We start from the raw sequence: 14752 nt of genomic DNA on the forward strand, positions 1-14752 counted from the left end.
TACAATAGTATAGGGCACGTGGAGGATGGGGGAGCCTCATTCTCTGTCTTCTGGGAGCTTACTTGGTAGTTTGTAAGTCAAAATATTCATATACAAAAACACAATTAACTGGAAAGTAACAAGCTAATACATTATGTGAGTCAATGAAAATAATTTTGACCCAGTAATCCTACAATCTCACTTGCGAAAATGTATTTAATGGAAGTATTCAACAGAAGATGAAGGTTAATATGAAAATACTCTTGTAGTATTATCCACAATGGAGGGACAATTTGAAACAAGAGAGTTAAGTAGTATACACACACACTCAAAGGAATACTATTCAGCTATTAGCACTTAAAATTGTATTTGTAAAGATTACAACAAAATGGAAAACATTCGCTGTGTGTAAACAGATTAATATGCTGTATGAAATAATCCCACAATTGAATGTGCACTGTGCTTACGACTTGAAAAATGTAAGCATATGAACTAAAATATAATGAAAACATGGAAAAATCAAATAGATTTGTAGGTTAGGGTGTGGAATTATGGAGGATTTATTTTTCTTTCTGAAGATTATGACACTGCCTTTCCAATAAATAGAAGTTTGAGCATTCACGTGATGAAATAGCTTACAAAATGCAAATTCATACAGTGCAAACAGGGTTTGTAAGTATGGTGGAGATTTGTAGTAAAACCTGCTGCAATGCAATGTTAGAGGTTGATTAAAATCAGGAATAACCACATGGTTTTTTAATTTGCGTAAGCAACTTCTTTGTTGTCTATGTAACCTTATCAGGTAACTGTCAGCAATGCATGGTTTTCCCCTTCATTTGGAGCTCGCTATCGTCTGTGATAAGAAAGCCCATTCAGAGACGTAACCCATTTCAGCACTGAGCCAGGATCAAAATGTCTACTTCCCGTATTGATAAGCATGAACCCTTTGTTGTAGGCCATCCATATAGTTTTATGCCATGAGTGTCACAGGTGCATTGTATCATTTCAGGGCCAGCTGGCATGCCCGGATTCCCGGGTCTCAAAGGTCCCAAAGGCAGAGAGGGAAGTGCTGGGTTTCCAGGTATCCCAGGTCCCCCAGGCCATTCCTGTGAAAGAGGTGCTCCGGGGATGCCAGGACAACCGGGACTCCCCGGGGGTCCAGGTAGTCCAGGTAAGTGTCAGCAGGTGTCAAAAACTGTGAAGGGTCGGGGGCTTACCTCACTTACAAAGGAATAAGCTTGCCTGTTGCCTTTACTGATGATGGCAGAAGCAAGACTCCTGGGCAGGGACAAAGGACTTTATTACTCATGGACAGAAAGTAGCATGAGCTTCATGTTGGTTTCTGTTATTTCCCCATGTCACCCAAGTCATGTGGGCTACATAAGAGGGACTAGATGGATACCATGCACACAGTGGGTGGCAGGATCTGAGAGGGGCACGGAGCCTGGGAACCTCCACTTTCTAGTAGCCTGCAAGGCAGCCTGCTTTTTGTCCTAGGGGAGGCGCTGTATCATCTGTCAAGGTTGCTCGCTGCACGCACAACCTTGAGAAATAGCCCAGATAAAGAGCAGTCAGGGCCTCGTATTCTTGGCACACCCAGCAAGACGTGTAGGGGCTCAAGAGACCCGCGAAGGAGTGTCTCTCAACATACGGTGCTAGGTGGCTATTTTCAATATGATCTTCATTTCCCCATTCAGATTGTCATCTGTTATTTAAATCCTGTTGCATTTATCCAAAGGCAGGAATGTGCCCTCTTTGCAGGATCAGAATGAGATTGGGGCAAACTCTGCCACTTTATTTTTAGCACCAATAACACTAGATGATGTTGCTCTGATTTCTGCTATTCTCTCATCACAGTGAACACCCTGACCAAAATTCACTTTGCCGTAGCTTCAGGAAATACCTGGAAGGTTTTCTTCTATCAGTTTTTTCCCCCCTAAGAGTAAATACAAATAATATTTTTGTTCTTCACCCTTATCCATTTTCCATTAAAAAAAAAAACTCTTTATAATATTCACGCATCTCTACTGGGAAATATTTATTCAAGTTATCTGCCTTCCTTTTAATAGCAGCCAGAAAAATATATTCTTAGACTGACAAAGAGTTGCGACTGTTATTTTAGCTGATAAATATTGTTTAATTGGCCGTAGATACACAATTTAAGCTACTATATTTTTTTCCTGCCTGCACATGAAGCCAGTTTTCAGTCTTCGTATGTTGTTGTCACTGTGGTTTGTCTCAGGTGCCCCAGGGTGGAAAGGACAGCGAGGGGATGTGGGGCCTCCTGGACCAGCTGGAATGAAGGGCCTCCCTGGAGTCCCAGGATGGCCAGGGGCAGATGGACCCCTGGGACCTCCAGGAGTTCCAGGCCCCTTTGGGGATGATGGACTACCTGGTCTTCCAGGCCCTAAGGGTAGGTAGTGCTTTTCCATTATTTCCTTCCATTTTATAAACGTGAAATCCACTCCCAAGTGAAAACTATTACGTTAGACCAAACTATACAAGGTACCATTATGTTAGCCTGGCTTTTTCGTTCCCTGAGTGACATCTCCCTTCTTCTTGTCCTCTGTATTGTTATTTCCAGTGGCAGAATGTTTTGGTGTAGGTAAATGGGAAAAGGGAGTGGGGATGTAGGTCCACAGAACCCATAAATATTTCCACTCAACGGACTGGGTAGAGCCGATAAAGCGTAGGGCTAACGTACTTCCACTTTGGATGGGCCCCCACCCTCCACCCCACCTCCCCCCCATGCCCAGTTCTCTTAAAGCCTTATGGGATCAGGACTCAGAAACATAAGGGCCTACACTTCAGAGCTGTGGGGTGGAAAACTGAGGAGTGGGTGGCAGAGCCCAGCTCTTACACGGTGAGGTTGAGAGCGGTTGTTCGCCTTAGTACAAGCTCAGAGTTAGGTGGGAATGCGCCTCTCTACGTGGACAACAAGGCACACAGATCTAGGCACCATACTAGCCTTTAAACTGTTTCCCTAAAACTTCATGTTCTCATTTCATCAGGACCCCAGGGGCTGCCTGGCTTCCCAGGTTTTCCAGGAGAGAGAGGAAAGCCTGGCCCAGATGGACACCCTGGCCGAAAGGGAGAAATAGGAGAGAAGGGTTGGCCTGGCTTCGTGGGAGACTCAGGAGTGAGAGGAGCCAAAGGTAAATGCAGTCAACAGCACAGTGATGCAACCTGGGTTGTTTTGGTGTTTGATCAGAACCTATAAATATGATCTATGAAACATAAAATGGGACTATCCCACAGGTTGGGCTCCTCTTTCTTTTGGTGCTATGGTGTTTGATTTAGAATTTTAAACAAAATTCATTTTTCTTACCTCCCAATCTTATTACATATAACTATGGCAAATGAATTGCTCTCTTAATAGAAAAAAATCAACAAGGACTTTTATTTATAGCTATTGGGTTTCAGAGAATCTTCTCACGTATCAGGAACAGGGTACAGGGAGAAATCCTGGCCCCCAGATTCTGTTTCAATTTTTCTTTTTTTAACAAAAAAGCCAACCTTTTTCTGTAAAGGGCCAGAGAGTAAATATTTTAGGGTTTGCAGGCCATATGGTCTCTGTTGTAACTACTCAACTTGGCTTTTGTAGCAAGAAAGCAGGCAGAGACAACAGGCAAACAAATGAACATAGCTGTGTTCCAAGAAAATTTTATTTATCGACACTAAAATTTGAACTTCATTTAATTTTCACATATCATAAAATATTATTCTTGTTTTGAGTTTTCCCCCAATGATTTAAAACTGTAAAAACCATTCATAGCTCACGGAGTGTACAAAAACTGGCAGGCGGGCTGTAGTTTGCCGGCCTCTGAACTAGAATGAGTGTACTTTCGTCTGAGCCTTGAGTTGAGTCTCCTCTGAGCTTCATTTAAAGAAACTTTTCATTGCTATAAAAAATAAAAGTTTTGAGGGGCCAGCCCCGTGGCGTAGTGGTTAAGTTCGGTGTGCTCTGCTTCGGTGGCCCGGGTTCGTGCGTTTAGATTCCAGGTACGGATCTACACCACTCGTCGGCAGCCACGCTGTGGCGGCATCCCATATACAAAGTAGAGGAAGATTGGCACAGATGTTCGCTCAGGGCTAATCTTCCTCAAGCAAAAAAAGAGGGAGGAAGATTGGCAACAGATGTTAGCTCAGGGAGACTCTCCCTCAGGAAAAAAAAAATAAATAAATAAATAAAAATAAATAAAAGTTTTGAGACCCCTGGTTTAAATGTTCTATGTCTATCCCTGTTAAATATTAGCCATGAGGCTGCAGTGGGTGAACGTAACATTTCATTTCCAGTGTCAAGAATGAATGCTTGTCAATTTTTAGAAACAAGGTTTTTGTCGTTAAAGCCCTTTGGGCAAACTGCCTCATATTTAATTCAAATTACTTTTACTTCGTTGTTGATTGATTCTGCTATTATTTTTTGTTTTACTAGCCTGTAAATTATTTATGTAGAATCAATGAATCAAAGAGTCACTCTTGGCTGGCTTAGATAAGTGATGTTTGCTGCACTATTATGCTACTATACAATTATCCTACTAAAAAAAATTAAAAATTAGGTTAATGCCAGTGATGTGCTGGTAAACTGGTTCTCTAAAATAAAGTTTTTAAAAAATGTCCTGACTTGTAGTGATTGCTGATTGCTGTGGTGTGAATACTCCTACCATGGCACAAATGCTCCCACCATGACTGATTTAAAGCATACAATGGTTTAACAACTGGCTTACAAAATTCTTGGATTGTTAATAATTGGCTCTCACCAAGCTGGTGTGAGCCCCCTCTAGCACACTTCTGCAACTGGACAGTGTTTACGAAAATGAGGCAGATATATGGTATACCCTTCCCACTTTTGAGAATTCTCTATGTAGAGAACCAAGTTGAAATGTCTCCTCTTTTAATGTAAGGAAAATAATTAAGAGTGGCTAGGAAGGAGAAAATAGGTAACTGGAAAATATGAGATGGGCAATTCAAATTTTACAGGATAAAGAGACGTATTTTAGACCTGGAATTTTCAAGCCTGTGTTTTTTCACTTATGACTTTGAGACCAGTTTGGTTGAATTTAGCAAACATTCACTGTACACCAGACTCCGTTACTGGCCAAGTTTGGAGAGGAATATTAAAACTCTTCCTTTAGGAAATTAATCAACAAGATTGATATTGTGTGATCTATAAGCATCAATAGTTTAGTAGATTAAATGGGCATTTGGAAACTGGACATGAAGTGTCATAACAGAATCCTCACGTGTGGTGCCTCTGTTTATTTTGCTCTTGCATAATTAATATCTAAAGGATCGAGAGGACCCCCAGGAGATGAAGGAGAAACAGTTATAATTTCCAGAAAGGGGGAAACCGGGGAACCTGGACCTCCTGGAGATGGTGGATTCCCAGGAGAAGGAGGTAAACACTTATGTTTTTTAACTATATCAAATAAGTTGACTTCTTTACAGATCATTCCAACAAGCACATGTATTAGGTGACTTTCCCAGTAACACTGAGACTAGGAAAGGTCGTATTTTGGATATAAACATACACTAATGAATCTCATTGGTACACTTTTTCTGTGCTCTCCCATGTTGGAACTTAGCTGAAGTTCATAAGTATTTATAGATTGGGATATTCCAAACCAGGATCAATCCCGGGATGTGCGTATAACACTGGTTCCAGGTTTAAAGTATTTGGTGGCTGGTGTTAAAATGAATAGAACAATGACTGTCCGAGTCATTTCGACCAGTGCTTCTCAAAGTTCAATGTGCACATGAATCCCCTGGGGCTCTTGTTAAAATGCAGATGCTGAATCAGGTCTGGGGCAGGCTAGGCTCTGCCTTTCCGACAAGTACCCTGATTCCTGTGCTACTGGCCCTCAGAAACACTGCGCAGCAAGGATTTTGACCACCACGTTTGTGTTCTCTTTCCCAAGTTCAGACTTAATCTGCATGAGACCTGGGTTCTTGTCTTGGCTCTCTTCTTAACTAGGTGCTAGGGGACAAATGTTTTAACTTCTCTGGGTAAGTTCTTCCTCATTTGTAAAATGAGCGTGTTAAAGCAAATGCTCCTGCGTGGCGGCTCCTACCTCGGATAGCCCTGAGTCTGTTTCTGGGCAGCGTCTTTTATAGTGAGGTCACCGAAGCCAAAAATCATAGCGATGCGGCTTAGGGCAGGAATTAGGATTCCCAGTGCCTTTGGCTTCATCTCCTAAAAGTAGGACCGAAATCCTCAGCCTAACTATTGTCCAGCCCAAGATTTCCACGAAGAGGTTTGTAACACTTCCAACCCCATCAGGTGATAAAGGCCATCCTGGGATGCAAGGGAGGAGAGGAGAGCCGGGCAGATACGGACCACCTGGATTTCACAGAGGGGAACCCGGTAGAAATGGGCAGCCGGGACTGCCTGGACCTGCTGGCCCTCCAGGCTCACCCGGGCTGAGAGGGATCGTTGGTTTTCCGGGATTCCCAGGTGACCAGGTAAGTGGCTGCTGTTTTGAGAGGAAAGAAATAATAAAACCTTTCTGCTCTCAGGATGCCCAGAAGGAGTCACAATTTGCCAGTGTACATCATTGTCCTTTTGCTGGCTTTTAGAATGTAAGGGGTATGCCAAGGGAAGAATGGAGACTTCTAGAACGCCATGATGTAACTGTAAGTTCTGACCAGTGCTCATGCCTGGTTCCTGTGACATAGATGACCAAGTCACTGACTCCAGTCTCCCTGCCTAGTTTAAACAGCTCCATAGAGACTTGCCTCCTGACTGCTGGTTTACCAGAATAAGGAGTCATCTGAAAAATGACTCAATTCTGGTTTCTCGGCCTTCCTATCTGATTGCAGATATCACAGATTTTGCTGTAAATACATTTGGTCTTCATGATCATGAATAAAATACCTCTCGAGAAGCCAAGAGTTACAATAAATGTAGTAATATGTATCACAACTTCTGGAAAATGTAGAATATAATTTGCTACCCATCTTTTGGAATAAAACAGATTTTTAAAGTTTTTGGTATGAAATGACTTATAATAATATTTTATTTAGTATCAATTTGTTGATTCAAAACTTAAAGTTATATGATGCAGTTACTGTTTGCAATCAAGTATAGAGAATTGGATGCTACCTGTTGTATCTCTAATTCTGGAAGAGTTTTTTCAACTTTTAAAAATTAGATACGTGTAGTGGTATGCTTGCAACGCATTTCCAATTTTCTTTACCACTTCAAATTATAAAAACCAAATTGGTTATGGAAAATTATAATTGGATCATGTCATGCATGTGTCATTTGTATTTGAAACCCAATTAAGGTCTTACTTCTGTTTCATTAAACTATCAGGGTAAGCCGGGGTCTCCAGGGCCCTCTGGACTTTCAGGAATTGATGGAACGAGAGGACCTAAAGGTAAGATTTGGAAATACAGCAGCCACCCATCAAGCTCATAGTCCTGGGTGTTTGTAACATTGTGAGCCAGCACCTGTGGCATGAAAAGTGAAGTGTGTCAAACAAACTGCAACATCCAAGGGGGTCTTTTTAGCCTCTGCTAGATAATCAAACACTCATGACCTGAATCATCCACATTTATCATTCAGATCCAAGAGCACCAGAGAGAAAACAGCATGCCTGCAGGGCACATCAGGTCTTCCTCCTCAGGGAGAGTCTTTGTGGCAGTCCTTTGAGTGACTGCAGCTCCATAAGTGACAGCTCAGGGGCAAGCAGACCAGATCCACATCGGTGGGCAGTGTCCACCTTGGCTTAGAAGCCCCACGCCCCACAGGAGCCAGGATCTCTTCTAAGGATTCCATAGGCACAGCTTTTAGAGTCCCAGTTACAGGAGTCACAGTACACAGAGAAGGCCAAAGCCATGACTTCTCACCAGATGTCAATAGTTCACTTAAGAATTTCTGAGCCACATGTAACTTACAATTGGGTTACTTTTACCGTAAGCCAAGGGTCACCAAATGTGTTTTTTTCCAAAGAACCGCATCAGAAATATTTTCAGCTGTGTGGTCTCTGTCACAACTTCTCAATTGTGCATGAAAGCACATATAGCATGAAAGCTATAGAGAATACACAAATAAAGGAGCATGGCTATGTGCCAATAAAACTTTATTTACAAAACAGGCTGCAGGCCTCGGTTACCTTCTGCCAAAAACAATGTTGCCTTGTAACACAATTGACATTCTATCTTTATCAGGTTTCCAGGGAAAGAGAAATAGAAAGTTAAACCAAGGTCAAAAATGTCCTTAGAGAAAGGGAGGTTTCATTAACCCTTTATCCAGACAAACAAGCAAACAAACAAAAAAATCAGGATATCTTAAATAACAATGTTTGCATAAAACCTTTAATATTTTTACTATGTCTGTATACCATTTGGTTAATATTTTTCTTTAAATCTATTTTAAAATGATTCGCCTTTTAAACTGTAGCCTTAACCTCACTATCTGTGAATTCACAGGTTTGATGTGCATTATATTTTATTTTAATACAGATTAGAATAAATAACTTTAAAATATAAAACAGTAATTCATGAACCACCTAAAAATCCTCTCCCTTACCACCAATGAAACTTTACACTTTACACTTTGAGGGACACTCCATAAATAATATGATAATTGCTATAATAAAAAATGAACTGTGCACATTTATTTATTCTGAAAGAATAATCTAGATCTCTTCCTCAGAAATGGTTACAAATAGGGAAGTTTTCATATTTGATTTTGATATTTTAAAGCTTCAAGGTTCAGAACTCACTCCTCGTCTACTTACCTATAAATTTATTATAGTCCCTCTGCCTCTCTCAAAGGACAAAACCTACATCCTCTCATTTCCTTTACACTTGTATGAGGCCATGTTTACAAGGAACTGAAATGTACTCAAGGTACCTGGAGTAAAAGCTGTCTTACCGGGTCCACAGATAGAAGCTATAATTCCACCAGACCATAAAGCTAACGGAACCCAGCCCTCAGGCAACCCATGGTTTCTCTCTTGAGACGTTTCTGCTTTTCTCCATGGTCTGTTTTTTACTTACCTGCCTATCAGCTGGTTTCATCACTCTCTATTCAGTATCCTTTCTGGATCTTTCTGGATACGTTTGGATTGCACTCCAACATGCTCTGCATTGGGGCATCGTGATAATCTTCATCATGATAATCCTTTTGGTTTCTGCCTCAATAGCCAAGGACCTCAAATTCTCACTTTTTATTCCAACTTCTCAAGGAAATGTTGGCTGACCTGGGATGGACCAGATTCCTACCCCTCAAACGATCAGCCACAATTATGAGTAGGGTCATAATCTGCACCTTCCAGAAGGTGCGGGTGGGACCCCTTAGGAAGGAATGTTGGTGTGCATGTACTACAGAACATGCATGATTAGCTCTCTTGCTCTCTCATAATGCCGTCTATTGTCTTGCCCTTCCCTACCACGCCATTTTGAGTCCTCCATTTATAACTGGCTCCCAGCTATAATGTAAGTCCTTGTGTCCAGAAGGATGTGGAACAGCCCTGTGGGACTGTGGGAGTCGTTGCCTACAATGACCTTTGAATGTGCCTTCTCTGGCAAAGTCATCCATAAAGTGTGCCTTTCTGATTTTGTTTTTACAAGGGCACTGAGTTGAGCTTCCTTGCAGAAAGCTTGAAATGTGATTGCAGTGGCTGAAACAGTGACAATTTCTGCTTTTTGTTTCTAAAACACAATATAAGGATATAGTCATTCAATGCCAAGTAATTTCATAATAGATACCTAAATCTGAAACTATTTTAGGGAATTCAAAAATTCAAACTTATTAAGATCTATAGTTTCTTATGATTTTTATGAACTATAAAATTGTGTGTGTGTGTGTGTGTGTGTAAATTACATCTTGCATCTATGTTTCCATTTGTTCTTATGTAGGAAAAAAAGGCATTTTTTCAAAAATCCTCTCCTAGAATATTTGAAGATAGACTATAAAGACAAATACCATGAAAGTTATTAAGTCACTTGTGTGACACAAAATTTAATTCTCTTAAATAATGTTTATGTGCATTTTATCACTTACAGGAATCAAAGGTGACCCTGCAAGTCACTTTGGCCCACCTGGTCCAAAGGGTGAGCCAGGTAGCCCTGGATGTCCAGGTATAGCTACATATTTTTCTTATTAAAACAAAAAAGAATAAGTTTGGTTTGAAAAATAGAATAATTACTGTATCCTCCTAGCTCGTGATGATTGTATGAGTATTTTCTTTCCCCTTAGCCCATTAAGATATGTATCAGAAGGATTATGTATAAACATTGTCATCGCATCCCTGGCCTAGGAGGACACTAGGATTATGCACCAGGGATTCACCATCTTTTTTCCACCATGGTTCCCACGATCGACGATGTTGACATAACACAGTCGAAAATGACTATTGGCTATTTTGCAATCTCTATAATTAAAAATGATACATTAGCAATAACCACTCACACTGACTACAGCTGCAGGTTGTCATTCCAGCCCTTTCTTTCCTGCTCAGAAAAGCAAATGTGAATACCAGTGAGGAGGGCCATTGTTGAGATATTATTGAATTGAAGAATAACTAAATATCTAGTTTACTAAAAACCAAACAAAACAAATGTAAAACCTCATCACCAACGATAAATCTAAGTTGTTCAAAACAATACTTTAATAGTAACAATTGACATGGCATCCCTCAGAAGGGATTATGACCTACCAGTGAGTTCTTGCCCTCCAGTCAAGGCTGCAGCTGGCCACAGTAGATGACCCACAGCTGACAAAATACGCATACCCTTGAACTGCGTAATTCCACTCATAGAAATTTATCTTAAGTCAATAATCAGACATGTACAGAGATGCGTGCACGGGAATATCCACCACGTGGAGAGAAAAAATGTCCATCCACAGATCATTGCTTCAATAAATTATGTCCAAGGTCATTCAGCTGATAGCGGACAGGCTAGACCCCAGCTTTGTATTTAGATCAGTCCCTTGTAAATTAAAATATCTCATATTAATAGTTTTGTGCATTATCTTAAAATTCTCTGTGGCAATGCCATGTTTCATTCCATATAACAGAAAGAATATCTGAACAGAACTATTATGGGAAATTTTATTTCTTGTTTTTATTTCATATCATGGCTTAAATGGAAGTCTCACAGAAAAACAAGCTATTACAATGGTAAAAACTTCTTATTCTCTTTCATATGGGTCTTTTACTTCTGACATGGTCAATATATTTAGATGATATAATACTGAAATGTACAGTTTGAGTGTACATTTGGAGGGGAAAATGGTTTTGAGATTAGCATTGTGGGGGTTCATGATAGATACCAGAATGAGAAGTCTCAGAAAGGAAAATCAGCGGCTCAGAGTCAACCTCCATTATTATCGCTGTGCATATCATCTTGGGCAGGTTGCTTGTCATCTCTGAGCTCAGTTTCCTCACCTGTAAAGTGTCCCTCTGCTTATTACAGGATTGTTCTGAGGATCGAATGAAATTAAATTTGCATGAGAAAGCAATTTGTAAAGTGAAAATTGGTACACAAATGTAAAGTGTCATTGTCATCCTCATCATCATCAGTCAGCAAGACATTAAGAGATTTTTCCGCACTTACTGGTATTTTTATGTAAACCCTAAAGATAGTGAGATTTTATAAGCTGCAAGTAGTCCAAAATGGAGGCCTTTGATGTTACCTAACATTTTTAGTTAAAAATCATAAATCTGAGTTATTTTGCACTTAGGCTAAATTTTTCAAGAAAATTTGCCTTGGCGTAATTTCCCTGGTGTCTTGTGGTTATCACCATTCCAATTGTTCTTTTTCCCATACGCCATAGCTTTAGCTTTAAAATTTTAAATTACATCCTATGTTATTCACCAGCACAGAGTTGACCTAAATATGCAATTTCCGTTGACTGGAAAAAGCTGCATTGAATTTGAAGGAGCCTAAGGAGAAGGCACAGAGCCACTGCCTGTCTCAGGGGACTATATATGAGTGTACTGGGTTCAGTTCTACCTTCCCCCTTCAATTCAGAGAGAAAATATGGGACAGATTAACTCAGACGTTCTGTTCTTAATACAACTGCAATTGGGGAGGCAAGCTTTTTAATGCTTCAGTTTTTTCATTTGGAGATGAGAATAATGCTGCCTTACCTTTGCTGAAGGAATGTTTTCTGGCTAAATAAAATAACACACAGTGAGGCGCATAGATCTTAAATTCAATCAGGGAACATGTATAGACTAGCACAGACTTGTTTCACGTGTGTTATCATAATGACTAACTCCCTGATGGGTTTGTAAATACAGAGCCATATATTTTATTTGTAGATTCAACTGGTCGTTTTCAGAACAGACTATTGGTTTATCCTTTAACTATGAATTGTATTAAAGTCACACATTATAAATAAACACATGGGAAACAGTCATCTTCTCTAGTAATCAAAGAAATGTAAAGTAAGTTTGAAATATCATTTCTTCCTTACTAAATTGGCAAGAAAACAAGCCAACAAACCAAAAAGTCCTCAGTTGAACACATGGCATGCTCTTAGAGCTGCCATCACGGAGCTGTGAGTGGGTTACACATGGTGGTGTGAGTTGGTGTAGCATTTATGCAAACCATTTGGCAACCTCTATCAAGAACCAAATGCTGAATGGTGTATTCTAGAAAACTAGAGAACAACTGGACTGCTCTCTTCAGCAAGTCACTGTCCTGAGAAAGGAACTGTAGTAGATTTTTTTTTTTAACTTAAGGGCTGTATCGACTGGATACAATGTGAGGTTCTGGAATGGAACACAAGATGGACACACCAGCTGTGGAGGACATTAAGGGGCCAGTTGGGAGAACTCAAGTATGGAATGAATATTAGATGATATTAAGGATTGTTATTAATTTTCTTGGCTGTGATAATATTATTTTGGCCACATAGGAAAAATATTCTTATTTTTCAGAGGTACTCCCTGAAGCATTTAGGGATGGAATTCCATGATGTCTATGATTTACTCTAAAATACTTCAGCATTTTAAAATTCATTTTAAAAGAACCAAAATATCGTACTATTTTATCCAGAAATTCTACTCCCAGGAATTTTTCAGAAGGAAATAATTTAATAGGAGAAAAAAATTGATGGAAGATGTATAAAGATCATTATGCATAACAGCAAAGAGTTAGAAATAACTTGAATGGTGATAGTAGGAGAAAATTAGATTAATTAATTTAATTAAGATTAACTCTATAAGCTATCAGCCAGTCATTTAAAAATGATAGTTGGGAAAACAATGACAAACTTGGAAAATTACTTATGATACAATGCTAATTTAAAAAATCAGAATATACAATTGTGGGTATTATTTACACATTGTATGCATATGAAAAATTGTGTTAAGGTGGTGGGATTACAGATGTTTTGTTTTCAATTTTTCCTTAATGTTATCTTTTCAAGAGAAAAATTATAAATATAAAAAAGTAGGAATACAAAAGAATAGCAGGGGCTGAAGTTGGAGGTTTTGTAGATTTGCTGCCTCAAAGAGCAATGTAAAACTACTCAGATGTTGGATATTTCTTTCTTTAGGAGCTTTTGGCGTGCCTGGAGAGCAGGGCTTGCCTGGTGTTCAAGGGACCAGAGGACCACCTGGAAGACCAGGAGTGCCTGGTTCCTCTGGACCACCAGGGTGTCCAGGTACCTTGAAAGGAGCCTGGAAATTTCCTGGGCACTCATCTATCTTTTCCTGTATCAGAAAGAGACAGGCTTTGCTTAGACCTGGGTTCAGATCTGGCTCTGCCATTTTCCAGACCCGTGACTTTAGACAAGTCACTTAAATTTACCTATTCCTCCCCTGTAGCTGGAGCCAGTCTTAGGTCACTGGGTTGGTCTGGGAGTAAGCTAAGACAACACCTGTTAAGTGCCTAGGAGGGTGCCAGGTGCAAAGTGATGGTCTGGCGGATAAAAGCTCCTTTCCAGCCCTCCCTAATTCACCTGCCAGCAGGATGCTGGTTTTCTTTCCTCCTTTAGACTTAAGGCAAATATCACATGTACAACACAACATTTTAATGGCTCCTCTTCCTGCCGATTCAGAATAAAGTGAAAGTTTAAAATTGTAGTTGGCAACTTTAATCACTCAGAAATATACTTTCTCCTCCTGAGGTTAAGCGTATTTTTCTCTCTCGAGTGAGGAGGTCTAGGAAGAAAAGATAATAAAACAATGTTCCCAGTTACCCATATATTGAGAAGATAGATGACCTTCCCAGCTAATGTAACTTATATATCATCTGGGTGTCTGCAAAACCTCCCTGTCGTCCTCAGGTGATCAAGGGGTGCCTGGGCTGGAGGGACATCCAGGAGAAATGGGGGATCCTGGGCCAAGAGGCCTCACGGGGGATCCAGGGACACCAGGTCTTCCGGGAGTAGAAGGTGAGTCAAAAGGCAGCCTGACCCATCAGAAAGCTCCAGCCCAATGAGGGCAAATTCATAGCATCTTGCCTGCACCCAGTGACATTGAGCTTGGTCCTGGCTCTTCCCACAGATGCCCATTAGCATCTTCCTATTCTTTCTCACTCAGGGCTTCAGGCACTGCTCATCCAGGCTCCTGACCCGCCTTCTACCAAAATGATGGTGCTGCCTTCTCATTATTGACGGCATTTCCCCCAGTGTTTTCCATAATGTTCAAGCCTATTCATTTACTCTCTCCTCAGAAGGTTAAGCTTCTATCGTGTCCTAGATTCTGTCTTAGACAGTCAGTACATAATTTTGAAGAAAATAAACATGGTTCCTGCCTTCATGGAGCTCATGGTTTAGTAGGAAAGACAGATATTGAAAATATATATG

At 40.3% G+C, this 14752-nt stretch overlaps 1 protein-coding gene across 1 annotated transcript in view; it reads left to right on the forward strand.

Moving 5' to 3' along the window:
- The window catches only part of COL4A4 (collagen type IV alpha 4 chain), a 120598-nt gene that overhangs the window by 78321 nt on the left and 27525 nt on the right, over positions 1-14752 (forward strand). The window contains exons 29-37 of the mRNA XM_087424752.1: positions 989-1150; positions 2222-2392; positions 2991-3134; positions 5270-5377; positions 6260-6441; positions 7295-7358; positions 9994-10068; positions 13499-13606; positions 14231-14338. Of these exons, the coding sequence (XP_087280878.1) occupies positions 989-1150; positions 2222-2392; positions 2991-3134; positions 5270-5377; positions 6260-6441; positions 7295-7358; positions 9994-10068; positions 13499-13606; positions 14231-14338 (1122 nt within the window). The remainder of the gene's footprint in view (positions 1-988; positions 1151-2221; positions 2393-2990; positions 3135-5269; positions 5378-6259; positions 6442-7294; positions 7359-9993; positions 10069-13498; positions 13607-14230; positions 14339-14752) is intronic.

This window comes from Ceratotherium simum, chromosome 37 (genome assembly GCF_057802395.1).
Source record: "Ceratotherium simum simum isolate JZ-2026a chromosome 37, ASM5780239v1, whole genome shotgun sequence".
In the NCBI taxonomy this organism is placed as follows: Eukaryota; Metazoa; Chordata; class Mammalia; order Perissodactyla; family Rhinocerotidae; genus Ceratotherium; species Ceratotherium simum.